Source organism: Mustelus asterias, chromosome 24, assembly GCF_964213995.1.
Source record: "Mustelus asterias chromosome 24, sMusAst1.hap1.1, whole genome shotgun sequence".
Taxonomy (NCBI): Eukaryota; Metazoa; Chordata; class Chondrichthyes; order Carcharhiniformes; family Triakidae; genus Mustelus; species Mustelus asterias.
Window position 1 is genome coordinate 6684526 of NC_135824.1, and position 15509 is coordinate 6700034.

The window sequence follows — 15509 nt, forward strand, 5'->3', positions numbered from 1 at the left end:
TACACTGAGGGAGAATTTAGCATAGCCAATGCACCTAACCTGCGCATCTTTGGTCTGTGGGACGAAACCAGAGCACCCAGAGGAAACCCACGCAGACACAGGGAGAATGTGCAAACTCCACATAGACGGTGACCCAAGCAGGGAATTGAACCTGGGTCCCTGGTACTGTGAGGCAGCAGTGCTAACCACTGTGTCACCGTGCCGGACTGAGGTGGGGAAATATTTCTTCAACCAGAGAGTGGTGAATGTGTGGAATTCACTACTGCAGAAAGTAGTTGAGGCCAAAACATTGTTTGATTCCAATAAATAATTAGATATAGCTCTTGGGGCTAAAGGGATGTGGGGGGAAGGAGGGAAATCAGGATATTGAATTTGATGATCAAAATGAATGGCGGAGCAGGCTCGAAGGGCCGAATGGCTTACTCCTGCTTCTAGTTTCTATGTTATGTTTCAATGGTTTAAAGTTTATTTATTAGTGTCACAAGTAGGCTTACATTATCACTGCAATGAAGTTTCTGTGAAAATCCCCTAGTTGCCACACTCTGGTGTCTGTTTGGGTACACCGTGGGAGAACTTAGCATGACTAATGCACCTAACCAGCACATCTTTCAGACTGTGGAGGGAACCAGAGCACCCAGACGAAACCCACACAGACACTGGGGGGAACTTGCAGAGTCTGCACAGTGACCCAAGACAGGAATCAAACCCAGGTCCCTGGCACTGTGAGGCAACAGTGCTAACCACTGTGCCACCGTGCCGCCTTAGAACTAGTAACTTTCAAGAAGAGAATTGCATTCAGCGTCCTGCATTTATCTTGCACCTTTCACAACCACGGGGTGTCCCAAAGTGCTTTTCCGCCAGTGTAGAGCCTTTGAAGTGCAGTCGCTGTTTTAATGTAGGAAACATGGCCGGCGGGGAGGAGATGGCCTAGTGGTATTATTGCGAGACAACTAATCCAGAAATTCAGCTGATGTTCTGGGGGAACAAAAACAGAAAATGCTGGAGAATCTCAGCAGGTCTAATAGCATCTGTGGAGAGAAAATAGAGCCAACGTTTCGAGTTTGAATGACCTTTGGTCAGAGACTAATGTCCTGGGGACCCGGGTTCGAAAACCGCCAGATGGTGGAATTTGAATTCAATAAAAAGTACCTGGAATTAAGAATCAACTGATGACCTTGAAACGATTGTTGGAAAAACCCATCTGGTTCACTAATGTCCTTCAGGGAAGGAAATCTGTCATCCTTACCTGGTCTGGCCTACATGTGACTCCAGAGCCACTGCAATGTGATTGACTCTCAACTGCCCTCTAATGACAACTTAGGGACAGGCAATAAATGCTGTCCAGCCAGCGACGCCCCTGTCCCATGAATGAATATTTTTTTTAAAAATTGAGTATAGCACACTCCTGCAAACAGCAATGTGAGAATGACAGATCATCCATTTTAATGGTGTTGGTTGATGGATAACTAGTGGACAGGACACCGGGGTTCTACTGCTGGGCAAAATAATGATGTGGAGATGCCGGCGTTGGACTGGGGTAAACACAGTAAGAAGTTTAACAACACCAGGTTAAAGTCCAACAGGTTTATTTGGTAGCAAAAGCCACACAAGCTTTCGGAGCTCTTAGCCCCTTCTTCAGGTGAGTGGGAATTCTGTTCACAAACAGAGCTTATAAAGACACAGACTCAAATTACATGAATAATGGTTGGAATGCGAATACTTACAACTAATCAAGTCTTTAAGAAACGAAACAATGTGAGCGGAGAGAGCATCAAGACAGGCTAAAAAGATGTGTATTGTCTCCAGACAAGACAGCCAGTGAAACTCTGCAGGTCCACGCAACTGTGGGAGTTACAAATAGTGTGACATGAACCCAATATCCCGGTTGAGGCCGTCCTCGTGTGTGCGGAACTTGGCTATCAGTTTATGCTCAGCGACTCTGCGCTGTCGTGTGTCACGAAGGCCGCCTTGGAGAACGCTTACCCGAATATCAGAGGCCGAATGCCCGTCTTGTCTGGAGACAATACACATCTTTTTAGCCTGTCTTGATGCTCTCTCCACTCACATTGTTTCGTTTCTTAAAGACTTGATTAGTTGTAAGTATTCGCATTCCAACCATTATTCATGTAATTTGAGTCTGTGTCTTTATAAGCTCTGTTTGTGAACAGAATTCCCACTCACCTGAAGAAGGGGCTAAGAGCTCCGAAAGCTTGTGTGGCTTTTGCTACCAAATAAACCTGTTGGACTTTAACCTGGTGTTGTTAAACTTCTTACTGGGCAAAATAATGCCAAAGGATTTTTTACATTCACCTGAGATCAAACCATTTAATATTTCAGTTGAAACACCGCACCTCCAACAATGCTCTGCGCTGGACTGTCAGCCTTGATTTTTGTGTTCAAGGATATACCTTTCTAACTCAGAGGCAGGATTACCAACCGCTGAACCACATCTAATCCTTTCTTTTATTCGTCTTCAAAAGGAACTAGATAAATACTTGAGACAGGGGGATTGGAACTAATTGGATCACTACTAAAGAGTACAGGCATGATGGGATGGATGGCTTCTTCCTGTATAGTCAGTAAGTTTTACTGTTTACCAGTGGATATCCCAGGATAGGCTGTTTTATAATTAAAGGTGTATTATACTATGTATTGTTCTTTAATAACTGGATAATTGGTCAAACTCCAATGGCATTGCAGATGGGGTGTGATGTTGATTGTGTTCAGGTGAAAGAGATGGTGGGGACTTCCAAATGACAATTGAAACAGTGCCATATCTCAGACTTGTGAGAAAGCTTATAGCTCATGAAATATAAGTGATAGAAGGAACATGAATACAAAATTGGCTAAGTAATAGGAAATTGTGAGTCATTGTTAATGGTTATTTTTCAGGCTAGAGAAAGTTTTTTTCATGGAGTTTCCCAGGGGTCAGTATTGGGACCCTTGCTTTTTTTGACACATATTAATGACCTAGATCTTGCTGTAGAGGAGACAATTTAAAAGTTTTCAGAGGACACAAAACTTGGATAAACTGCGAGGAGGACAGTATAGAATTTCAAAGGACTTAGACAAGTCGGTGGAATGGGCAGATGGGTGGCAGATGAAGTTCAATATAAAGAATTGTGAGATGATTCATTTTGCTAGGATGAACATGGGGAGACAATATAAAATAAGTATAACTCTACAAGGTGTGCAGGAGCAGAGGGATCTGGATGTTTATGTGCATTAGTCATTAAAAGTGGCAGGCGAAGTGGAGAAAGCAGTTAATAAAGCATACGGTATCTGAGATTTTATTAATAGTAGCACAGAGTACAAGAGCAAAGGGGTTATGTTGAACTGTATAAGATACGTGTTTGATCTCAGCTGGAGTATTATGTACATTTTTGGGCGCCACACTTTAGAAAGCATATAAATGTATTGGAGAGAGTGCAGGAGAAGTTTATAAAAATGGTTCCAGGGATGAGAAACTTCAATTATGAGGATAGATTGGAGAGGTTGGAACTGTTCTCCTTGGAGGGAGGGAGGATAAGAGGGGATTTGATAGAGTTGTTTAAAATCAAGAGGAGGCTGGACGAAGTAGATAGGGAGAAATTGTTCCTTCCTGTAAAAGGATTGAAAACAAGAGGGAACAGATTTAAAGTGATTGCATTTCTTTCTTCTGCAAATGTGAGAAATAACTTTTTCATACATGGTTCAGGTCTGGAATGCACTGTCTGGAAATGAGGTGGAGGCAGGCTCAATTGAGTTTTGAATCCTGAATGTTTCTGAAGATGAGTCACAAGGACTGTTAAGAGCTCAAAATGTCAATTCTGTTTCTCTTTCCTGAGATGCTGCCAAATAAGTTTTTTCAGCATTTTCTGAATCGTTCCCCACCCCCAGCAGCTTCCCCTCCCAGCAGCTTCCCCCCCCCAGCAGCTTCCCCCCCCCAGCAGCTTCCCCCCCCCCCCAGCAGCTTCCCCCCCCCCCAGCAGCTTCCCCCCCCCCCCAGCAGCTTCCCCCCCCCCTCCAGCAGCTTCCCCCCTCCCCCAGCAGCTTCCCCCGCCCCAGCAGCTTCCCCTCTCCCCCGGCAGCTTCCCCCCCCCCAGCAGCTCCTCCTCCCCAGCAGCTCCCCCCCCAGCAGCACCCCCCCCAGCAGCTCCCCCCCCAGCAGCTCCCCCCCCCAGCAGCTCCCCCCCCAGCAGCTCCCCCCCCCAGCAGCTCCCCCCCCCCAGCAGCTCCCCCCCCCAGCAGCTCCCCCCCCAGCATCTCCCCCCCCCCCAGCATCTCCCCCCCCAGCATCTCCCCCCCCCAGCATTTCCCCCCCCCCAGCAGCTCCCCCCCCCAGCAGCTCCCCCCCCAGCATCTCCCCCCCCCCAGCATCTCCCCCCCCCCCAGCATCTCCCCCCCCCAGCATCTCCCCCCCCCCAGCATTTCCCCCCCCCCAGCAGCTCCCCCCCAGCAGCTCCCACCCCCCAGCAGCTACCCCCCCCAGCAGCTACCCCCCCCAGCAGCTATCCCCCCCCCAGCAGCTCCCCCCCAGCAGTTCCCCCCCCAGCAGTTAACCACCCCAGCAGCTCCCCCCCCAGCAGCTCCCCCCAGCAGCTCCCCCCCAGCAGCTCCCCCCCAGCAGCTCCCCCCCAGCAGCTCCCCCCCAGCAGTTCCCCCCACCAGCAGCCCCCCCCCAGCAGCCCCCCCCCAGCAGCCCCCCCCAGCAGCCCCCCCCAGCAGCCCCCCCCTAGCAGCCCCCCCAGCAGCCCCCCCCCCAGCAGCCCCCCCCAGCTGCCCCCCCCCAGCAGCCCCGCCCCCAGCAGCCCTCCCCCCCAGCAGTCCACCCCCCCAGCTGCCCCCCCCCAGCAGCCCTCCCCCCCCCAGCACCCTCCCCCCCAGCAACCCCCCCCCAGCACACCCCCCCCCCCCCCCAGCACCCCCCCCCCCTCCCCCAGCACCTCCCCCCCCCCTCACCCCCCAGCTGTCCTGGCCATTATTTATCCGCTAGTCAGAATATAAAAAAACACAATTTCTTTGACTAACTAAAGATGATTCTTTTTAAATGTTTTCATCTTTTACAATTGCAACAACAGAATGAATTAATTCAGGGGAGAAGCTGTGTCTCAGCAACTCATTGTGCTAGGTGTAAAAGGATTATCTTTAGGAAAGCTGTCAGCTGTGGTTATGGAGCTGTGTTAAGTCTGGACTCTTTAAAGTCACAAAACCAAATTGCTGCAAGTTGGCACAGTTTGAGGTCAATTTGAGGCTCGTTGTTAAGTGACGTTACTCTCTGGATTGGCAGCTGCTTTCAAATCCCCAGATCCTTCTCTTGGAGCAAGCCATTGTTGTCAAAGTCAAAAGCAAACAGTAAGGAATTTAGTGTCTTTTTCTTTTTATATTTTAAATGTCGAAGTAGACTGGCCATTTAAAATAACTCTCCAGGTAGTCTTGTTGGAATGATTTCCTCTGTGCATTGTTTGTAGTAAAATCATTAGTGGGTTTTTATAAACACATTTTTAATTTCACATTACATAGTGCTGAGGAAATCTCCTGCTATTTGGGAGATTGGCAGCAAATTGGCCACATTAAACTCTGCATTTGGCCAGCATCAAACGTGCAGGTTTACAACTGCAAAAGCACATTAGTATAACATGCCACTAACTATGCTGGAGACACCAAAGCACTTTATGGGATAACTCATGATTTCAATATGGGCATAGTTTGGATACTGTTACACAGTACATCCAAAAACTTGTGTTTCTTGATAGGATCTTTTATGCTACATTTAAGCACTATACTTTTATGCCGTTTGCTTTTTAGGTTCAAGAGGATCTTCAAGAGCTGAAAGAGAAAATCTCCCACATTACAATACATGGGGAAGCAGCGACAGTGAGCATTCAGACACTTGAAACAGCCATACACAGGACAGAAATGGGCATAAAGGTCAGTGGAATAGGAGACATTTCTGCTGATTTAATAAGTAAGTAAGAATTAGTGAGTATTAATCAATCTTGCTGAAAAAGAGATGTGCTGTCAAAACTTTTTGTCTTGCACTCATCAGAACAGATTTGCAAGAATACCAATAGAAAAGGGAACAACAAGTTATACTGCATGAGAAGAGAGTGCGTATTGGTTGGCAACTGGACTCTTGAGCTAAATGACATCTTTCAGTATTATACTATAATATTTTATAAAAGCTGTATTCTTTGGAATACAATTAGTCAGAATCATCTCTGGGAAAGGACAATAAATATCTTGATACATTCCTTACATTTGCAAATGTGATTTTATTTTGAATAAGGGGCATGAGCTTTGCTTCCAAGTGGGGAATGGTATCTTTTTTCAAGTTATAATTATTTCACATTAAGTTATAAAAGGGCACACTGCATCTAAACGGGAGCCAAATGTTATCTGCACACAACCTACACGCAAAACATCCAGAGACAAGTCAAAGGACTTACCACCTCCCCCTGCTGGTTTGACAAGGAATTAAACAGCTTCAGTGCATCATTAGTGGACACAGATAAAACAGATCAGATGCAATATATTCATAGAAATGTTAGTTAAGCACAGGAAATAAATGACATTTTCTGTGAGCTTGACACACAACTGCAGAGCTGAAAACTGTTGTTATGGAGCTGATGTTGTTACTTTGGCCTTGTGGCCAAAAATATACTTGTGAACAGGTGGAAAGCATTTCTTCCCCCACAAATGTACCAAAAATAATATTTCTTCCTTTGACTACCTAAAGATGATTATTTAATTTTTTCTTGATTTGTTACTGAACAACTGAATTAATTTAAATACACCTGTCCCATTTATGAATTTTCAAGAAAAATGAAATACATATTAAAATTATTTTAAAATGGCAAAATACTGTGGATGCTGGAATCTGAAACAAAACCAGCAAATGCAAGAAAATCTCAGCAGGTCCAACAGCATCTGTGGAGAGAGAATAGAGCCAATGCTTCGAGTCAGGATGACCCTTTGTCAGAGCTGAAAACACCAGGATGGCTGAGTGGTTAAGGCGTTGGACTTAAGATCCAATGGACATGTGTCTGTGTGGGTTCAAACCCCACTCCTGGTAGTTGTGGTTACGGGCGACACGGTGGCACAGTGGTTAGCACTGCTGCACTCACAATGCCAGGGACCCGGGTTCGATTCCCGGCTTGGGTCACTGTCTGTGTGGAGTTTGCACGTTCTCCCCATGTCTGCGTGGGTTTACTCCAGGTGCTCTGGTTTCCTCCCACATTCCAAAGATGTGTGGGTTAGGTGGATTGGCCACGCTAAATTGCCCCTTAGTGTCAGGGGGCCTAGCTAGGGTAAATGCATGGGGATATGGGGATAGGGCCTGGATGGGATTGTGGTCGGTGCAGACCTGATGGGCCGAATGGCCTTCTTCTGCACTGTAAGATTCTAGTTCAATCCAAGTATGACAAAAAGCCTTCAGCTCTGATGAAGGGTCATCCTGACTCGAAACATTGGCAAAATTATTTTATGGTTTGCTGTACACTGTGAACATAAACCACTCAAATCAAGGGAAAGGCTTGCTCTACTTGCCATGAGTAGTGACATTGTAAATGTGTTTGAAAATATCGTGAAGTGGTTCATTTTTCCAGAAAACCACTGGCTTGATGTCAGGAAGTGGTACAATGATACAGTAACTCTCCAACAGTCCTGTGTTAGGATTTTTAAAAATACAACACCTGATCAGTATCCAGTGACATGCGCTGGAGCTGAGGACAGGACCAAGCTGTGGCCATCCCCCTCCTTTTGTCATAATTATAATCAAATGTATTTGATACTTGGATTGAACTGTATCGCATATTGCCTACTGATGAAGGTCAGATAGCATGTGGTCGGAAGTAATCCAATATAGCAGATTAAATGATCATAGAATCCCTGCAATGCAGAAGAAGGCCATTTGGCCCATCACATCTGCATCGACTCTCCAACAGAGCATCTTACCCAGGCCCTATCCCATGTATTTACCCTGCTGATCCCCCTAACTTAAATGACGTCACACCTGCAACTAAATCTGTGACTTTGAATGTTCTTTCAGCCTGAGGTGTGACACTGGTGATGAGGATTAATAGAGAAATGTTTAGGATTGTGTCATGGCATTTTCTGGAGCTGATATGTCTGCATTCTAGGCAACGACTCATTTGATCCAGCAGGTGATGCCAGTTCCATCAGCATGATATGGAAAGTGTGGCTGGCGGAGTTTGAAGGGTATGCTGACAGTCACAATCTGTTTTAGATGGGGCGATGCTAACGCAGAAAACACAGCGACATGCCCTATTGTTGTTCAGTGCGGGTGCTTTGGGTGAGGGAGACTTTCAAGATGTTGCCTGAGAGAATGCAGATTATGAACTTTCAGTGAAAGCTTTGAAGGACCATTATGTGGCAGCGCCAGTTGCCACATTCCAAAGGCATATTTTCTGTTAGATGAGACAGAAAGAGGGGGTAACAGTAGCCCATTATTTGACCTATATGAGGCAGACATCTTTGGATGGATGCAATTATATTGTGACAGAACCGGTTAACCAGATAATGGAATAGGTGGTCCAACATTGCAAGTCAGATAACTTGGAGACATAAGCTGCTGGAAAGAGGAGGTGACTTAACTTTGGATGACACTTTGAAAATACCAGCTGCATTGGAAGCATCAGGGGACAATTTCACAGCAAGGAAGTTGATTCCACCTCTGCCGTTGGCATGACAAAAGCTGAGGTTAACCGAGGCAGCACGGTGGCACAGTGGTTAGCATTGTTGCTCATGGCGCCAGAGACCCAGGTACAATTCCAGCCTTGGGTGACTGTGTGTGTGGAGTTTGCATGTTCTTCCCGTGTGGGTTTCTTCCGGAAGCTCCGGTTTCCTCCCACTGCCCAAAGATGTGCAGGTTAGGTGGATTGGCCATGCTAAATTGCCCCATAGTGTCCAAAGATGTGCAGGTTGGGGGATTAGTGAGGTAAATACATGGGGTTACCGGGATCTGGGTAAGATGTTCTATTGGAGAGTTGGTGCAGACTCGATAGGCTGAATGGCCTGCTCCTGCACTGTAGGGATTATATGATTCTATGAGTGACACGACAGAATCCAGATAGGTGTAAATGTAAAGAGCAAAAGTCTGAGAGTGAATGTTTCAGGTCTGGCAACTTGAGGCACTGTGGAAAAGATGCCTGCTGCCCTGCAAAAGGAAATATATGCAGAAAATGTGGGGGTAAAGATCATTTTGTGAAGGAGTGCAGAAATGAAGCTGAAAGAGAGGAACGTCTGGCAAATCACATAAAGGAAAGAGAGATAAAAGTAGCACAACTGTGAGACAAGTTGAAGAAGATTCAAAGAGTGAATGCGCAGATAGTAATCATGAATACATGTTTTCTGTTGATGGGAGCAACCACAAAAAAGATCATGGTCCAGATTTTCTGGTCTCCAGATGGGGTTGGAGACCAGGGAGGGGATTTTTCCGGTTGCGCTCCTCCCAAGACTGGAAAATCCCACCCGAGGTCAATGGACCTTTGCATGGTCCGTGCCCCACTTGCTACGATTCCCATGGCGGGCGGGACAGGAAAATTCCTATGCAGATGTATCCCAGAAAATGTATTATGGAACACCTTGGAAGTCCTAATGCAAGGTTATCTACAGGAATTGCCTAGGAATCTTCAATTCTCCTACTCACCTGAATTAGAGTTGGAGACGGGTTCTGATCTTTTTACCTGCCACCAGCATTTCCAAAAGTATTCCACAGGATAGTGTGGTGACCCACTGTAACTACATGTTGTATGCCTGGACACACCCCTGCTGCGCCTGACCCGAGACTCCTCCCTTTCCACCTGATCGAGGTATAAAGGTAACGGTTCCTCCCCTCGATAGGAATCCCAATAACGAGGTTAGCAGTTGTAGATAGACCAAAAAGAAATACATCATCCTGCTAATCAGAAATACTTTGGAGTGGATGATGGTACCATTCAGGGAAGACATACTTCAATCCACCAGAACCAGCACACATTATTACCAACTGGACCATGGGAGAATGTAGCAGTTGACGTCTTGGGCCCACTTTCATCGGGTGAATCCATACTAAAAGTGATTGATTACTGCAATTGTTACGATGAATATGTTGTGATGAAATCTACAACAGCAAAGAAAATTGGTGTCTGCAGTGACTGAAATGCTTGCAAGGTATGTCTACCAGTCACTCTGCATTCATACAATGGGCTACTAATAATTTCACAGACCTTTGCAAATTACATGCAAGTCATAGGCATTCACCATCACGGAGTGACCCCTAAATGGCCACAGGCAAATGGGGAAGTGGAACAACAAAAACAATCCTCAGAAAATGGATGAGGATTGCTCAGACTGATGGCAAAGATTGGAAGGAGACATTGCTATCAATATGTGGTCACATAATTGAGCAACTCTACTCGCTACAATGGGAAAGAGGCCAGCTGAACTGATATTTGAATGCAAAATATGCACCAAGACACCAGAGCTGAAGGACATCAGTGTTGATCAGGAGGTTCAAGATCATGAGAAAAAAAGGGTGCTGCAAAGTTTTATGCAGACTACAGATGGGAAGCTAGACAGTCTGATGTGATGCCAGGTGATGAAGAATTGCTGAGACAGGAGAATCCGAATAAGATTTTATCCCAAACCTAACACTATCAACGCCAAGAACGGAAACAGTGTAATTGTGCAGTCGCCAGAAGGAGTTGTGTATGTTAGAAATTTTTCATCTGTCAAAAAGTATCCTGGTGACAAAGACACAACAGCAGATGAACCAGATGTAGGGGCTGAGGCAGAGTTGACATCCCGCAATCCAGACATTCAAGTCAGCAATGCTGATGGCAGCTAGACGGAGGGATAAACATCAGTTCTCGAGGATGACAATTCTTGCTATCCCAGGCACAATGACAGTGTTCCTGAGACAGCAAGCAGACCACGGTGTAAGAGGAGACCACCAAAGCCATGTGAAGATCTTGCATAATTTAGCAAGAGAACATGAAGTTGGAAGTCAGCTTGGAGTAACAATTTCTGATTTTAAAGCATTGCAATTTTATGTTGATAAACAGCAAATCTCAACACAAAGTATGTGCCTGGATGTGAAGTTTTATGTGTTGTAATTATGTTAAAAAGAAAGGTGTACACCGAAAGATGCTCTTATGATTTTGAAGTTCCTGTTTGTGATGTTTGCAAGTTCACAAGAAAGCAATTGGAGTGGATCAGTGAGCAGCATTGAATTACATATTGATGAGTATCAGAAAGGATGCCACAGTTAAATAGTGAAACAGGAGTCAAAAATTCAGTTTACTTGAGATGGAGATACAGAGAATAACAGTTCCAGAAAGTGAAATACTCAGCAAAAGACTGAAACTATGTTGGACTGTGATACACTGAATTTACCTGACATTGGTAACTGAAGAAATTCACTCACTCAGTAAGTTAGGAAAATTACGATTTGTTAAGTTTGTCTGCAAATTTTATTGCAGTACATTTTTGTAAGCGTTGCCCCTTCGAAAGCTTGAAGGGGCAACGCTGCGAAAGCTCATGCTACCAAATAAACCTGTTGGACTTTAACCTGGTGTTGTGAGACTACTTACTGTGCCTACCCCAGTCCAACTCCAGCAACTCATTATAATGATAAGCGAATGAGTTTGGACACTTAGGTTGTCCTGTATTGCACGTTGTGTAGTGCTGAAGGTCAGATAACACATGGTCAGATGTGAGCCAACATAGCAGGTTAAATGATGTGACACCTGCAGCTAAATCTATAACTTCAAGTATTGTTCTTTCAGCCTGGGCTGTGACACTACACGCCCCCCCCCCCCCCCCCCGCCCTCACCAGCTGATGAACCCTCAAATGTTTGCTATTTGACCTCATACATGAAGAATGGTCATTTATTTGGGCAAAATGCCATGAAAGCTTATCTCAGCATGGGGGTAGCATCTTCAGGGGAGGAAGGCAGCAAATTAGAAGGGGAGAAAAGAGTTATTTTATTAATACTGAATCCTACATTAATCACACATGTTATTTTCTTTCTCACTTTTTGTGTAAGATGAATGCCTGATAATGACTCTTCTGTGATTTATTCAGTAATTCTATGGTTTAAATATATTTCTAAAGCAATACATAATAACAGGACTATTGAGATCACAATGTCTGTCATTTGCATCCCTTTTTGCAAATTAAGTTTCCGATCCTTTTTTTGTATGACACACTGTTATTCTTCGTTCACAATAGCCTCCATTGTCTAACATAATTTCCAGACTACTTTTAACTCTTATTAAAACTATTTTTATTTCAATGAGAACTGTAATATTATATTGTATGTGTGTGTGTATATATTTTTCCTCTATGAATTGTATGTATACAAATTACATTCTAAAGCCATTTGAAAAGCAGCTAATTTATATTAATAGCATGGTACTTCTATCCACTTCGCTCCTAAGCCAAAAAGGACACCAATCTATCAGCTAAGGCTTCTTTCTACTGTTGATCATTATCCTGTAATTGACTTTGAAAAGTGCATCTCATTCAAAACAAGCATTCTCATCCTTGTTCTCAAATCCCTTCATACCTAAGTAACTTCCTCCAGCTCTACAACCCTTTGTGATCTCTGTAATCCTTTAATTCCGGCCGCTCAAGCACCCCCAATTTTCTTTGCTCCACTAACTCCACCTACCTTCTGCTGGCTAGGCCCTGAGTTCAGGAATTCACTCCCTAAGTCTCTCAGCCTCTCTATATCTTTCTTCTCCTTTTAAGATGCTCCTTAAAACCTATCTCATTTGTCCTAATATCATTTTATGCCAAATTTAATTTGCTAACAATCTCGAGAAGCACCTTGGGATGTTTTGCTACACTAAAGATGCTGTAGAAATGCAAGTTGGTGTTGTGTGGGTGGTGGTAATAGGATCAAGCAGGCTGGTCACTGAATGCAATATCCTAGGAGCACTTAATACAAATGGCCACTTGCATGAGACACTGAAGTCCATATCATAACTTAGCATCTTTGTGAGAGAAGAGGAAAAATATACATTGTAGGCCAATCTTTGCCATGTTTAAGTTATTTTAAAAACTCTCAATCCCATTTTTTGGGGATTAATAATGAGAGACATCTAAGGGTGGGGCATGGTGGGACAGTATTCACAACTGTTTTCTAAACTTTTACAAATATGTATAATCTCTTTGTGTGACATTTCAATCCACAATTCCTGAAACTGTACTGTTGCAGTAACCATCCTGATTTTCTCATATTTGAATCATTATTTATTGTTATGAACAGACAGGTAGCATGCAACGTAACATGTCTAGATATAATGAAACACCATTTCCTTAACACGTTGGTGCAGTAGCGCATGTTGATTTAATGAATCTGTTGGCATGCTTGCACTTAGTAATATGGCAATATTATATTATTATATGATTCAGGGTAGTTTGTCGATGGGGTTAAATAAGAGAGGAGAAAAATTACGAAGCACAATTAATGATTAGGTACTGCCAAAGCTTGGGTTTCAAAAGCCACCCAATTTTGGGTGGCATTGAAGACTAAAGGAAGTATGGAGTTCTGTGGTTTGTTACTGCATCAAATACATATCAACCCTAAATAAAAACAGAAAATGCTGAAAAACTCAGCAGGCCTGGCAGTATCTGTGGAGAGAGAAATAGACTTTAACAGGAAATGCTCTGAAGAAGAGTCATATGGACATTAAACGTTAACTTTGTTTCTCTCTCCATAGATGCTGCCAGATCTGCTGAGATTTTCCCAGCATCTTCTGTTTTTATTTCAGTTTTCCAGCATTTGCAGTATTTTATTGTTATTACATATCAATCCTAGTTACATTAAACTTGTTCAGAACCTTGGTTGGACCACACTTGGAAGACTGTGAACAGTAGATCTCCGTGTTATGAAAAGGATACAAAGGCACTGGAAGAAGTGTAAAAAGAAGAATTTGTGGAGTGGAAAATGTGTGCACAGTACAGTGGCGTAGTGGTTAGCACTGCTGCCTCTGTAATTGGTTCCATGGTTTACTGGGTCAGATGACTCTTGCAGCTTGGTACCATTGGTCACATTACATCTGATACAAAGTTGTCACCGGTTACATTCTAACATCACACATAGTGAATTATATAGATCTGTTATCAGTGAGCAGGGCAAGCCAATTTGAAAGTAAATTTATGAAATATGTTTTATTGCAGAGCCATGCAGCCGAGTATCTGAATGTAATCAATAGACAAGTTTTGACCCTTCCTGCAGTGGAATACAGAAACATGCCAGCTGACCACACTTCAGCAGCGTAAGTAATACTGGTCACACTGTTAATCCCAACCCAACTCCTTGTCATTATTTAGTAATTTAATGGCAGTTACTCCTTATTGAAAGTACCTCTTGTATTTTATTATGAAAAAAATGAACAGTTAAAATTCTGGAAATGCTCCGCAGGTCAGGCAGCATCCGTGCAGAGAAACGGTGTTAATTGCTCAATAACCTTTCATCAGAACTGGAAAGGGACAGAAAGATAACAGGTTTTTATTTCAGATTTCCAGCATTTGCAGTATTTTGCTTTTGTATTAGTAGATAAAATTCTGACCTAACATAACCTATGGGGAGGCATACAAGGTTAAGTCTCCCTACCTGATAGACTGCTTTGTGGCAGCATAAAATGAGAGCATCTCCAAGCATCCAGGAGAGACACGATTAGAACTAACAAGAGCCAAGATATAGGACTGACTTGAGAACTGAATGACTGTTTTTCTTTATAAAATGGGGGAGTACTTTTGAATGAAGAATTCATTACTCCCTCTGGTCTCAAATTCCTCCAAGTAAGATATTAATTGTCCAGCGAACTTGTATTCCGATGAGAAGACATTGACCCAAAACATTAATTCTACATTCCTCTCTCCACAGATACTGGTCAACTTGACGAGTGTTTCTAGCATTTGCTTGCTTTTATTTCAGATTTCCAGCATCTGCAGTATTTTACTTTTTATCTTATTGCTTGAAACTGTTGCGGGCAGTTAATGTGAATATTGTCTTGAAATATAATGATGCTGAGGAGGTGAGAATTTGTGATTATAATTTATAGTAAAATGTCTGAGTTACTGCAGAGGAAATTCATATTTAGAGAATGTTGACTGATCTCAAGGTCACAATGTTAGAAATGTTTTTAAGCGTAAGCAAGGACAAGCTTTGGAGTGAGATGGGAGCAGGTGATGCTCATTGTAGCCTGTATGCAAGAGTTGGGTTTCTCCCCAGTGGGGGTTGGTTCTAAATAGGGAGAACATCCGGAAGGGAAGATTGGAAACCAGTTTTTGTACTGAACTATAGTAATCACAGAATGTCTTCTGTTACTATTGGGATGCTTCTAGCGTCCTCCACATGAAAACAGAAGGAAAATATTGATTTACTGTCGGTGCCATTTCTCTGTTTTACTTATTAACTCCCCAGTCTTGTTCTCCAAGGGACCAATCTTAACTTTAGCTATTCTGTTCATTTTTATATACTTGTAGAATCTTTTGCTATCTGTTTTTATATTTT

The 15509-nt window shown here is 43.6% G+C and overlaps 1 protein-coding gene and 1 non-coding gene across 2 annotated transcripts in view; both read left to right on the top strand.

The window, feature by feature from the left end:
* The window catches only part of iqch (IQ motif containing H), a 158922-nt gene that overhangs the window by 414 nt on the left and 142999 nt on the right, over nucleotides 1-15509 (top strand). The window contains exons 2-3 of the mRNA XM_078241235.1: nucleotides 5788-5910; nucleotides 14171-14268. Coding sequence (XP_078097361.1) covers nucleotides 5788-5910; nucleotides 14171-14268 — 221 coding nt within the window. The remainder of the gene's footprint in view (nucleotides 1-5787; nucleotides 5911-14170; nucleotides 14269-15509) is intronic.
* trnal-uaa (transfer RNA leucine (anticodon UAA)) lies at nucleotides 6972-7054 on the top strand. Its single transcript has one exon. It is a non-coding gene; the product is annotated as a tRNA-Leu (tRNA).